Raw genomic sequence first — 14,418 nt, forward strand, 5'->3', positions numbered from 1 at the left:
GTGGAGCTAAAAAAAAGATTTAATTTGGAGAGGGCATGGGGGGTCCAAGGATCTCAGGAAGTCTGCATAACAAACAAACAAACAAAAAATACAAACCTGCAAAAAAATCTTCAGGAAAAGCTGGTAAAGATTCATTTTATGTTTTCCGCAGGAGACAGGTGGAAATATTGGAAAACATTCCTGGAACCAAAGTACAATTATATGGCGTGGCACCTTAGGAGGATCGAAGCATATTTGAACTCTCCCCGCTAGCCCCGCCAGCGATTGAGGTAGCAGAACAGGCCTGTCACTTTTAAAGCTGTGTTTGTCACCCTGTTTGGTAAATCTGTGTGATATTTTCAATCTACATTTTGCTCCACTATTACACTTTATGGGGACTTTAAAAATAAATTATAATAATAAATATGGGAACTGCCCAAATTCATCTGACTTTCAGCGACTTATGAAGAAAGAAAATGACCATCTGTTTATATGTGATGAAGAAAAAAATAAGCACATAAGGAGATTTAAAAATAAAAGAAGACAGAGAAAGCTACTTATCATTATTTTTCAGAAGCAACAAAATTCTTTCAAAAATAAGAACATATGTTTAGTGAACGCAGGCCAAATTCTGAGGAAAAAGAAGCGCTCACTGAAAAGTAATCACGGCCAACGGCATTGGTGGAGTGACCATCAGAGTGAATGCGACTGACTTTCAAAGATGAATCCCTGGATAAGACAGGATGATGAGTAATGTTGCAAATCTTACATCCAATTTCCCCCCTTTCTTCTTTTGGCTATGTCTCTTGGAGATTCACTTGAATTGCTTCCTCCCCGGCGGGCGACTTTCCAGCCGGTGTTGTTGAACCAGAGGGACATATGCATCTCATCCCTCCCTACATGCTGTATAAAATACCTATATGGACTCATACACACATTCACACACGCGAGACAAACACAGATGATGATGATGGGAAGCTCGCAAATGGATTCCCCCAAATAGGTTCTGTCAACATCCGCTCTCCATTTGAAATAAATGAGAGGAGATATTGCATGGTTACGGAGAAGGGCCTGTCGACAACAAGAACAAGAACTCCCCCCCAGGTCAGTGATAACAAAACAGCTCAGAAGCTGACAATATAAAGTGACTTCCTCTATCATTTGCACCCAGCAGTGAAACCGCCTCCTCTGGGAATTCAGTGCATTTCTTTTACTATCACCTGAAAGAGCCACCCCTTTCATATCAGATTAAGAAGCTCCATTGAGCTCTCACTTCTTTCAAACTTCACTTTCTATGCATTCAAATACACCATCAAGATCCAACAACAGACACTTTTCTTTCCGAGTGGTGTTCCATTTGGCCACCGTGATTTCTCAGTGCTCGCCAAAAGACCGCCATTCACCATGACACCAGCTTTAGGAAGGCCGATGCCACACTCCAAGCATCAATAGCTTCTCTATGTCTTTTCAGGAAGTGCTCCTCTCTCCTTGAATGAAGCTCCTCAATACACGCTCAATAAGCTCCCTTTTTCTTCCCGCTATCAGGCCACAATAGTCCGTTTGAGCACAAGGACACTACAAACTACATATGAAGTGCTATGGTCAAATTGGGTGCTCGAGTTGAATCTCATGTCTGCGTGATCATATCGAAAGCGCTCTTGGCAAAGAAGACATATGAGGTGGTATAAGATGAAATGGATATTATGCATGTTTTGTAGTGTCATCTGTTGCTTCAAGGATGTAAGGTATATGGATGCTATTATAAAATGTGGGAACATCACATGTCGCCATCCAGTTGGCACAACAAACCTCTCACCCCCCCATCTGTAAGTCTGCTTCATTATTCACAGGGCTGACCATCATCTGAATTAAAGATACATAATTTGACTGCTTGCTGTTAGGACCAAATGTCCTTTCAGGCATACATGAGCACACTTCTAAATTAAGATCTCTCAGAAATTAAACACATTTGCAAATGTGTGTGTCTCTGGGGGTGAGTGAGTGAGTGAGTGAGTGAGTGAGTGAGTGAGTGAGTGAGTGAGTGAGTGAGTGAGTGAGTGAGTGAGTGAGTGAGTGAGTGAGTGAGTGAGTGAGTGAGAGATTGCCAAATTGAATCTAGCCAAATTGAATCTAGCCAAAACATGTCAAAGTCATTATTGCACATTTTGTTCATACAATATTTAGGGGATAGAATACGATTTAGTTTATCTTCTCAATCAGCAATTCCGTAAAAGCAAGCGAGACAAAAAGACTCAAAATATGATCATTAGTCTGGTGCATCTATATTTCCATGTTGTAATTGAGCAGAGAGTGGAGGACTGTGCATATTCTTAAAAAGACTTACAGTAGAAGCCAGAGATTTAAATGTTACTCTGAAGTCTTTCAAAATTTCTTCTTATACTAAAACCTTGACTGTGCTTTAGAGCCTGTGTTACGCATGCTGTACATTCGATCTCATCCGCTCACGTGATCACAACATAATCCTGATGTGCAAATGGACAGGATGGATAGGGTTTCAGTGTGAGGGGCACTTCATAAACAAGTCAGGAGCTCTGGTGCCTTGCTTAAGGGCTCATGTCAGGGCTCGAGTTACATCAACTCATCCAACCGTACACCATTGTTAACACCTTATTGATCCAGACGCTGCAACCCTCAGGGTGCTTCACCAGAATTGTACGGGAATACACGTGTGGCCTGGGCATTATAATATTCATGCAAACATTTGACCTTTGCATCATGAGTGTACCCCCGAAAAGGACTAAACAAATTCATCCGGTACGCAAATGCCATGGTGGTTAGCATTTTCCAACAGTCAGCTGAGTTTCAATTCAGAGAGGATCATTCGAGAGCAAGTGGAGATTGTCTTTGTTAGGATAATCTCACCCTGGCTAACTGATTCACCGGTTTTCAGATACTGCAAAAAAAAAAAAAACAGTCCCCAAAAGACTTTAAACAAGAGCGAATGGGAGCAGATGCAATTTTACAACTTTGTTCTCACCATAGGCAAACATGAACATGGGACATAGTATACAGTAAAGATAACAGTGGCTTTTAAGATTGCCGCGAAACATAATGAATCATCTTAATTCATCAGGGTGTTATGAATAGAAATGATTTTCCCACAGCGTTTTAGCAATTGTTTGATTGGTAGAAAACTAAATGAAAGATGAAAGTCACTTGCGTTTTCTCTTCTATTGCACTGCGACACATTTTACAAAGTACAAATTAATGCAGGCAAATGACATAGGCCATGTCAGTTGTGAATTTTAATACATGCAGTGGGCCGTTAAACGATCGCAATTAGCCCCAGGGCTGTAGTTTGGACACCCATGATTTTACTTATTGTACCAAACAACCGATTGATTAAAGCGTCTAAGGAACGATAAGGTGCTTCAGTAAGGGGAGTATTAGAAGAAGCTCTTTGTCTGTAATTAAATTATAATGAGCTACATTTTTTTACTAACACTACTTCGATTGAAATAATATTCCGCTGAACTCCCAATGGCTCTGACTCTTATTAAATCTGTCTGCATTTCTATTCCCAGATGTGCCTTTGGAAATTTAACTAATTATCACAAAAGGTCATTATTGTATCTTTATTTGTCTTTGCAAGAGTGGACGTGTGTGTGGGTGTGGACGTGTGTGGTGTGTGTCTGTGGGGGTGGGTGAGAGAGTTATTTCACATTTAATGTTTCATATTAACCGTTTCATGACATGGAATTCTATTTATATATTCTGGGGAGCTATGCGGGTCTGCATTCTCACACATTTGTCTGTTTTAATCTGGTGAAACCACAATTAATCTGTACACATTGTATTGTTTTGATGTTTTCAATATTCTGTAAAGCGGTCATGTTCTTCATGCACAATCACTTCAGAATAATAAAAAGCACAACAGCTTCAGTGTATGCAAAGTGTTATCAAAGGTTGGGTAGTTTTATTATCTTATATAGTGGTTCACTTATTTTTGCCTAACCACCAACCCATTTCTATACTGCTTAGGGTTGTAGGTGAAATGAGACCTATCTCAGCTGACTTTGGGTGAGTGGGGAAACTTAACTAACATTGTCCGAAGATATAACCACAACACTCTCATCTGTTTATCGAACAATACTGTAATAATATTTTTGCAATATTCTGCAACATTGCAATGTGTTTAAAAGTGAATACAATTTGCAATTAGCAAGACACATCAAGTCAATACACATAATTTGCTTTGGCTACATGGCCACATAAAATGATGCGGCGGGCCGGATCTGGCCCTCGCGTCTTGAGTTTGACACCAGTGCTTTAAGTTGTGCCTCACCCAAAAAAAAAAATAAAAAATTATGGGTTTGCATGCACGCGACCAAAATTTGTATTTGACACTCTATGTCAAGTATTCAGCTTCCCATACTTGGGACTAAAAATGAAAAGCGTGATGGAGAAGAAAGTGTACTGTCGTGACCTTTCAATCTCGGGGCAGTCAGGTGCAAAGAGGAGGCGGAGCTTCAGCGCTCACCACCTCATGTGTGCGGGCTGCCGGCTTGTGTGACAACAAATGGTCGCGGGATGCGCGAGTGCAATCCGGCTGTCCGATCGAGAAGACTTCTTCGCCTCCTCCTGCACCGTCCACACAGCCCCAACGTTCCATCGCTCCGGGATCAGAATGGAAGAACCCTTGTGACAGCACCACGGACAGACCCACGCTGAGACCGAGCATGGCCGTGGACGGTAGGCGCATTTTGTCTTGACGGAACCGGGTCAGCCCCAAGCCAATATCATACTTTTTCTTCTTTCACACGGAATGCAATGTCAAAAGAAAAGTGAAAGCGCCAGGCTAGTGAGAGGCTGTAATATTATTGCGAAATACAACAAATATGTATTCACTAGAAAGTAAACGGGATAATTATAAGGCGGAGTTTCCTGTCATGTTTCACAAAATTTGCCTGAACTTTTTTTTATTTATAGATTATTCTGTTGTCTAATTGTATGGACAATTTTAAATAATTTAAATGATTTCCCATTCCCTCACCTGATTGGGTGGCATCCAGTATTGGGTAGAGAGATATAAAAATGAGCTGGCTTTTATTTGTTCTCCATTCTTTTGTTTGGCTATAAATAGAGATCAAGCAGTGTAAACACATGCATGTGTTCTTCAGTATGAATGAGCTCATAGCAGTGAGGGCTTTTTTTTTGTTTGTTTACACACACAAAATGTGAAATTTAATGTGAAATATCAATTTGAGTTTACTTGAAATTAGAAAAAAATAGTGTTATTTTTACAGAATGTCACTGATGATATTATGGTACATTAACCTGACTGGGTGCTTGCAATGTTGGTTCAGTTCATGCACAGTGATGTTCGGAATATTGTTTTAGAGACAGACGCACACATTCAGTACTGTTGACCAATCCAGGGTGAAGTTTAACCCTGTCTGAAGTCAGGCTCCATTTTTCCATAACCCTGAACAGGATAAGCAATATATATAAAGCTTATTTCAAAAGCCATTGGTGCCTAAATTGAGCCACATGTACTATTTTGATAATTAGAAGACTTCCTATTAGCTAAAACAAAAAGTGTTCCATTTCTCCTTAAAAAAAACAGGATCCAAATCATTTTATTGTTATACTTGCTTGCAGTTACGGGAATTGCATGACAACCCGGAATCATTTGAAGACTTGTAGACCCTTGCAAAAGCTACTCGTGTATTGCTCACACTAATGCTATGGAGTCTATTCTGAATTACATGAAGCACCACCAAACTAAATATCTCAAAAAACAATGCGCATTATACTCAAATGAAGTACTGATTTGGTGCTAGTGGAAGAGCATTTATTTGTTCTACCTGTCGCAATACATCACTGTCAGCTGGTATTGGTGGTGATATGTCTGATTAGTTCTCATAAAATCCACCAATTTTACCTTCAAGTAAACAGATGGCAACACTTTTTTGCTGAGAAATTTCTACATCCACCAGACTCCACATTCTTCTTCCTCTTAGTGTTGTCAAGATACCAAAATTTTGACTCTCATTGAATATTTAACATTTGACATCTCAGTCACGGTCTATTGTAACATGAGTAACCATGCAGATGGATGAGTGATGGCAATGAAGTCAAATAGCACGGTGATTTCACCCCTATCATTTTTCTTGTATGTCAGCTTTTATTGCTTGTTCGACAGCCCACATTGTTTAGACATTTGTAGTTCTTAGCATTTAATTCATTGATGGAGGATTTTCCTGTGTGAGTTTAAAATGTCATTCTGTCTTTGAATGCACCTCGTTTTTGGTGCAGATTGCGAGATTAGTGTTTAACTCCTGTTACGATCCTCTCCGTTTTATCAATGAATCACAGAGATGCGGTATATTACAATGGCACAAGTGATCCGAGTGATCTACTGGCTTTTACACCACGCACAATAAATACAATGCAAGTGACAGTTGGAGACGAAACCGGCTGGTCAGCCACTTGAAAAACGTCCAATCAACTGTTAAATTGTCAGTAATGTCATTTCCCAAAAGGTTTGTATTTGTTTAAATCAAGAATAGTTTGTGTTTTGTATTTTTGCCCAATATTTGGTTACCATGAAGACATTTTCATCACAATTGCAAAATGTAACGGTATCACCGAATATTGATAGAACAATGAACAACAAACAAGAACTGGACTGAGAGAAATAAAATAAAAAATACATAGATGGGGCACGTTGACTAGACAATTTTAAATAAGTGCATTTTGAATTGTGATTTGAATTTCATGAAAGAGTCTCTCCCTATGCGGCACATGTGTGGTAAAATGCAAATATTGGCAATAGAAGGACAAATAGTAATACGGCTCCCACTATCTGCGTTGATGAATGTGTGCATGGTCGCCTTCTTGTTTATGTATTTGAACAGCAAATATGCACACTCAGCTATTTTAATGGTGAAATCATTGACATTATTGGATTCAAAAAGAAAAGCAACATAAAGCACAAACAAGATACTAAGTGAAATGTAAAATAATTTCTTTGTTTTACCCTGCACATGGGATGGGGGGCAGGGAGGCTCCACCCTCCCAGCCTGCCCTGAATGCACGTCCCTGGTATTGATTGCAACTTACCAATTTTCCACTCTTGACTAAGCTCACATTCGCGGCCATTTCCGCATTGATTTTGGGGCTACCTTGTTTCAAGCCTTGGCGGAGGCGCAGTACGTGCTTCGTAAGCACTCTTTTGTTTTTCATGTTGTCGTCATGCTTGTGCTTGACTAGCTGACTGGTGTTTGCTTCAGGCGAGTTAACATGAGTGAGTCCGAATGAGAGCCTCTCTCAGCTCGGGGGTATTAATATTGGTGAGGAGTCTCATGATTGTTTTTCAGTGTGTCTCTTATCAACTGAAGGTTCATTAGTAATACAGATGGCACACAAATTCAAGTATGGGCACTTAGTCGAACACAGGCTATGTTTTGATTAATCCATAGTTTACTTATGCATCATTGATTGAATGCTCTGGGCATCGATGAAACATTGTGTTCTATTTAACGAATGGGGGTTAGTTTAAAAAGGTTGCAAAATGTTTTTCACACGCGGCTGACCTTCACACTTTTGACATATAATGTGTAATGTGTATTACAAAGTTGGTGCCTCAGTTTTCTCAGTGATACACAATGGAAGTATTCTATTATGGATAGATAATGAATTTCTATTTGTTAGATGGGGCTTATACATATCATACGTATAGGGATTGAATTTACACTTTACATGAGCCTTGCCTATAAATTAATGAGACATTACTGCCTGCCGCACATCAAGTCCCTTTATGGTTGCTTCTAGCTATACAACACAAATTGTGTAATTCATCATGTCTTTTTTTCTTAATCGCCCAGGATAACTGGCATGCATTCCCATGAAAGTATGCACAATGCTACCAGACATATGGTGGTCAAAGCCTAATGTGCGCATTGTACTGGACCTTTTGTTTCAGAGGAGGGCTCCATCGCTCATTTCCAGCAGGATTATACTGTACATGTGTAAACGTGTACTTGTGTTGTTGTTTTGTGTCTTCACTCACACTATATGGGCCTAGCCAAGCTCAGCATGCGAGCTTTCCAGAATCTCTACTATTCCTTCCAATGCATCTTGGCTTGCTTCCATACATATGTAAGACGTGCACGCTCGCACGCATGCACACACACACGCACAGACACATTTACATCGGCCTGACAGGCCAGCATGGGGCCAAGCACACAGCTTGATCGAAGCACAAATTAACCCCCCCCAACACGCCCACCAAGCCTCCGTGTCAATGAGACTAAACCACACACTGTCTATAAGAAGTGGATATTAACTTGTCACCGTGACAACATCTGCAGCTTGTCATGCTTGAAGCTTGGCATTTTGAACAACCACGTGTTTATGTGCCATTAATGGCTATTTCTGGCTTGTAACGTGATAGGTTTAATGCATTTTTTTATTGCATAGATGATGTTTAACCTTCAGGACTAAAGGTGATAAATGTCCTTTTCATGTTTATTTAGGACAGTAGTCAACTCATTAGTACATTTTCCACTTAAAGCCCCACTAGGGAACCTTTCAGTTCAAAAGCGGTCGTATCCCCTCTTCATCGACAACAACTCTCGAGACAGTGGCAATAGAAAGGACCAACTGATGAGACTAAGAATTTTGTCAAAATAATGAGAACACCCGCCCCCAATAAATATCACATTTAAAACTGCTATAGAATGTAAACTTGGAGTACGACAGTACAATTTTGTACGATTTTCTGAATCTATTTATAGATTTCACTAAAAAATAATCCATGACTTGAACTGGGAAAAGTTCTAAAATCTGGTCTCAGTTGTTATGGACCCAAATGTTCATTATCACGAAAATGGAAAAAAAAAAAGAACGCTGAGAGTGCAGCTTTAGGATGCCTGCCATATAATATTTTGGACGACTCTGCAATAACTGGCTTCGATTTTATTCTACCCTGGGATACAACGCAGAGTTGGATTCTGGTAAAGGAAGGTTGAAAAACTCTTGGAACTGCAGGTCATGTAGTTGTGTGCATTGCGGCCTGTGTGTGTTTGTGTGAACATGCAGATGAAGTAGAAGGGCAGCCAGCCAGCACCCCAAGTGGGTGGGAGGATGGGGGTAGGCGTTGTTGTGGGGCTGTTAGTTTAACAAACAAATGCACCCTTTGTCACTTTCCCGCCTTGCGTTCCAGCCCCATTTGCGAACAACGTCCATTTGGCCGATCCAGCTCTGACAGCAAACCACCTTTTGGTCTCCGTCGTCAATCGTAATACGGTGAAAATCTTTTACTTTACATTACGAAAATAGACAAACCAAATACCTACCATGGAGCTTTTTTTTTAACGTTTTCAAAAAACCCGAAAAGTAATACTAACACTAACTAAAACCAAATTAAAACTGACATTTTTTGAAAAAACTAAAATAAACTAACAAAGCCACCCTAAAAAAAATAAAAAAAATTAAACTCAGAATGAAATAAAAACAGACTATAATTAAAATTCCTAAATTCTCTATATTTACACTGCAAGCGGCTCACTTGCGGGATCTCGTGCGTATTTTCTAAAGAGCGTGCAATCTACTGACCAAACCTCCGCATCCTCAGAGCACGCGGTATGTCACTCTGTATAACGTTCGGAGATAGAAAAACCTCTTGAAGCTACACATGCACACACTTGAATTCCGATTGGCACAGATGGCCCACCTGGCTTGATCCGGTGGTCTGGCCAGAGGAGGATAAAGATGCTGCAAACAAAATGATTGACCTAAAAAATGTTTGAATGGTGTAAACTTGTGAAGGGTTCCCCAATGAGGGTCGTTAAAGGGCAGTCTACTATATACTCTATATTATTTTACAAGCATTTGTTCTAAGTGACCCCACTCGTATACGGTATTCTGATTAATTTAACTTTTGTAGCGTAAGGCTCAATTTTCATCCACCTCCCGGGGTCACCATGGTGAGCAATCCAGATAGCGGAGCACTTTGGACATTCAATCAATGTCCGTCCGTCCATCCATCCGCTGTGACATAAACCTTTAAATTCTTTTTGACTCTACTAATGATGTCAGTACTGTGGGATTTTAAAAAGTGCAAAATTCTGAGTGTTATTTTTCATTCATTCATGGTATTTCCATTCATTTTACTGGGCAACCATGATTTAAGATACCAGTGTTTTAAATTGTGAGAACGACAAACTCACATCCATATTTCTCTTCATTATTATTAAGCACTGCTGTATCTCCATAAAAAATATCTCATAATGGAAGGAATACATTTATTAATAGTGTCTCGGACCTGTGCCACGATAGATGAATAAATCAATCAGTAGATAAATATCTACATGCTTAGGCCTTCCAGGGAATGATGAGGTGGAGGAGAGCAGCATTCAATAAAAATCAGCAGCGGATTAGCACCAGTGCACACACTGAATTTTGGATTCCCGTGGTCACGCTTCAACAGTCTCATCCAGTCTGACCTCGCCGCTAACCTTGGCATCCTCCAATATTTCCTCAAGTGACAAGGCCTCACTACTCGTATCCAGGGCCTGCATCTACGGCTCCGCCAATTCACACACGTTCCCTCCGGCTCCTTCTTTCTAAATTAGAGTGCTCGTAGGTCCGTATCCAATTTCTCCCCTTTAATTGGGGAGACAGGAGAAAGTCTGAATAGGTGTCGGTAGGATGTTAAATGAATACGATGGTAAAAAAAAGATGCCATCATTTCGAAGGGATTACTAATTAGGTAACATCATGTGAGGATTCTAATCTTAACAAACTACACCGTTGACTCTGATTTACAGACACACACAAAAGATGAGTGACTCAGAAGCTGCAGTAATTGTATATTTTTCCACAGAAAATAAAGGCTGTGAATTTTTTCGTCTGTCTACACTTGTTGCTCTGCCGTTTGTGTTCAAATAGCTTTCATTCTAAAGTGTTTTTACTGCATTGGAGATAATCAAAATGGAAACTTCAGTCTTACTTAAGCCTACAAGAAACCCACACTAATGAGGCTTAGGTTTTAAGGATTGATAAACAAACGCCTCTCATTTTGACTCTTTTAATGACTTTCATCTCTTCCACCTCACAGTCACCATCTGTCCTGAGAACATGAAAGCCCCAAACACAATATGTCCTCAGCCTCATCGTTGGCCAGATGACTTTCAACCTTCAAGTTTCAAGGAGAGCAGTCGGCATCCGCCGCCGCCGCTTCCCTCCATTTGCAATCTTTCCATTAGAGTCTGCTAATCAAACAGTCTAATTAAGTGTGGCCTTGTGTGATAGGGTGCGCTTGCAGCTTCCCACTCTTTGTTAATAGGTTGGCCTTCTCCTCCCACTAAGTGCTGGGGGTCACTGCAGTCTGTGCTGCAGATTGCCCATTAAACCAAATGGCTATTGGCCTCAGCTTCAGTTCTCATGACTCAGGGAGCACAAGTCACATTCATGTACTTGAAAAGAAATCGCAATTGCCTCTCGCAAGCTTAACAACTTGATATGTGTTGGTGGATGGGTGTGTGAGGGACTTAAGAACTATCTTTCAAACTGCCTACTGCTAACCTTTTTCAAGTTGCTTCCTTCCGCTGTGAGTGTGGCAGTGATGAATAGCGGAAATGCTGCTTTGACTGTCCCTGCGCCGCTCAAGTGGGCCCTCAATTGTGTCAACAGACTATCAAATGTCTGTGCCAGCTTTGCAGTTGAGGATGGGAGAGTGTGTTGTTTCAATGCCCATCAAAAGTGACTTTCTTTCATCTACAGAACTAATTGCTCTCTCTCTCTCTTTCTCTCTTCACCCTAAAGATGGAGACTAAGTGGAATTTTTCAAATAATAAAAAATGCAGTTAGAACTGTCGCTATCAAAACTTTTCAAATAATTTACCATTGATTAATTGAATAATCGCTAGATGCAATTTTATTTTGCTTTAACAACTAGGAACAATCACACAAGAGGGATTGATTAACCTTTTTGAAACTGGTTAAATTTCCGGTTCAGTCAATTTGGTCAAGTCAAGTCAAGTCGACAAAATCTTCCCTCCTCGTCCGTGTGCAACTACTCAAAAGAAAGTGATAAAAAGTTAATTGGAGGTAATTAACTTGAAAGAGGCCACTCTTTTAGTCAATTCTGCAAGCAGCCAATCATATTTTGCAGTGCTTATAAATCCCTTAAAAAAAAAAAAAGAACTCATTACCAATTACAGATGGTATTAGCGGTTATTGAAACCGTGACTTTTGAAAACCACGGTTAATCCTGAAAGCGGTTATCAGCCCGTGCCTATTGAGTTCCCGTTGTTGGATTTTGTTCAAAATGACAGCTGTTAAAGCCACTGCATGACCAAAATGTTGTTGCGAGCGGTAGCCGAGGTCACAGAGCTGTCAGTCAGAGTTACAGGGGACGCTGTCAACTCAGCGTTACGTTCTCGCTCCACATTTCAGGTCACTGGTGCTTTGAAGGAAAACACATATGGATCCATAAATGCTCACACGCATGCACAAAGTACAAGTCAATTTTATTAATGCATTCACACTGCAGGGATTCCTGTAGCAAAGAGACTGATTTTCAGTTTGGATAAAAGTGACCCTAATTGCATATATTGGATGAGGGATGAGTTGTGAAACATTTAGATGGCTATATAAAATAAAATAAAAAAACAAGCAAATGGAATACGATAGAGATTAATGTTTGACTTTATTTGAAGAGGTTAATTGTTCACTTTATTTGAAGTTCAAATGAAATATAAGTCCTGGGAGTCCCCGGGCTTAGCAGCATCTCTCTTAGAAAGTTAACTGAAAATTTAAATGAATAGTAGCCCGAGGTTTACGCAATCTTATGATGATCTCATCAGCCCCCACTAAAAAAACAGAAGCCGATATCACAATGACAAATATTGGCTCAGATAATCATATGTATTGTCAATAATAGTCTTTCCCTATTTTTTATGACAGTCCATTGAGACATGTCTTTATGCGAAACTGCTCCGTGTTACATAAAAAGTTTAAGAGCACTGTTCTGTGCTGAAAAATATCATTGGTAACACTGACATGGGCAAAACATCTTCAATCCAATCAGAGTTTGGGTTAACATTTTAATCGGTTTCACTGTTTTTATTGACACTAAAACTATTGATCCGATTAGGACTTGCGTGTTCCCGCGTCACACTCCAGGCAGAACAAATAATTCTGACATGCATAGATTGACGAAACAAAACATAAAATAGAATAAAACACTGCAGTGTGAAAACACTCAACACTCACTTGACTACAATACAAATAGAAAATCACTTGGGGGATGTATAAATTCATCTAAATTCATTTTTATTTTTCAATATTCACTTTTAATGAAGTGATGTTTGCCAGGTGTTTTCATTGAAATGTATTGCGACCAAATTCACTCAAAGCCTTAATTAGACGATAGCTGATCTCCTAGAGATATCTCACTCGTGTGTGTGTGTGTGTGTGTGTGTGTGTGTGTGTGTGTGTGTGTGTGCGTGGAGTACAGACGTGGAGAACAGACGTTCCCTCTGGATCGTTTGGCCTTGAAAAAGAAGCTCCTTTCAGCACTTTGCATCTATTGATGTGTGTACTCGTCTACGAGTGTGCAGAAACACTCCAATCCAGGTTGAATTGTTTTATCTATTCCTTCTTAAACTGTCCTTTTTTTTTTTTTTTTTCTCAAGCTGTCTCTTTTACCACCTGACATATGGGACTTCAGGACGTGTGAGTGGGCGAGGTGGTGCTTGTCTATCTGATTGAACTGGCTAGATAAGGAGGCAAAGCTGGTGTTCGGCTATGGCAATTAAGAAGTTCTAAGACACGGAAAGTCTTGGTAGTTAAATACTTCTCCTGCTACCCTTCTTTCACTTTAGTTATCAAGCATTTACAGTCTTGTCATGTAAGGGTCAAGAAAAGAATAACAAGAAAGGAATAATGATGGTGTGGTATCTAAAAATCAGCAAAGGAAATAAAATGTCATTCACACTCACTAATTTAATTAGTCACCCAATATATATTGTACATTGAATTGCGTGATTTTGCGTAGTATGGCTCGGTAGTAGAGTTGTCGTCCTGAGGTTGGGGGTTCAATTCCTAAACATTACCACTGGGTGTGATTCAACCTTCAAACACTCTTAATGGAAATTGTAACATAAGGTGGCAAGGAAGCCGAAACAGGATCATGACAGTTTACCTTTGACCTGGTTTGTAAAACATTCTTGAACAGTTTGCAGGAAAACATGCAGTATATTTCCCATGTGATTGCCTTTGTCCATTCACCTGTCTCAGCAGTAGTGCACTAACTTCTGCATCACTTCCCCTTGTCCTCTTTCGGTCCATCTGAAGCATTAACCAACAAAGCTGCTGTTTCTTATCAAACATTTGGCTTATATGAATCGAATGGAGGTTTGCCCGTTTGATTGGGCCAGTCCACCTCAACTTCACACTTTTTCCTTT

General features: G+C 40.0%; 1 protein-coding gene across 1 annotated transcript in view; it reads left to right on the forward strand.

The window, feature by feature from the left end:
• The first annotated feature begins 4,467 nt into the window (after nt 1–4,467).
• samd10b (sterile alpha motif domain containing 10b) overlaps nt 4,468–14,418 on the forward strand; it is a 31,142-nt gene continuing 21,191 nt past the window's right edge. Inside the window, exon 1 of the mRNA XM_049752979.2 lies at nt 4,468–4,692. Within this exon, the coding sequence (XP_049608936.1) occupies nt 4,680–4,692 (13 nt within the window). The 5' untranslated portion in view covers nt 4,468–4,679. The remainder of the gene's footprint in view (nt 4,693–14,418) is intronic.

The sequence above is a fragment of the Syngnathus scovelli genome, chromosome 2 (assembly GCF_024217435.2).
Source record: "Syngnathus scovelli strain Florida chromosome 2, RoL_Ssco_1.2, whole genome shotgun sequence".
NCBI classification, from domain to species: domain Eukaryota; kingdom Metazoa; phylum Chordata; class Actinopteri; order Syngnathiformes; family Syngnathidae; genus Syngnathus; species Syngnathus scovelli.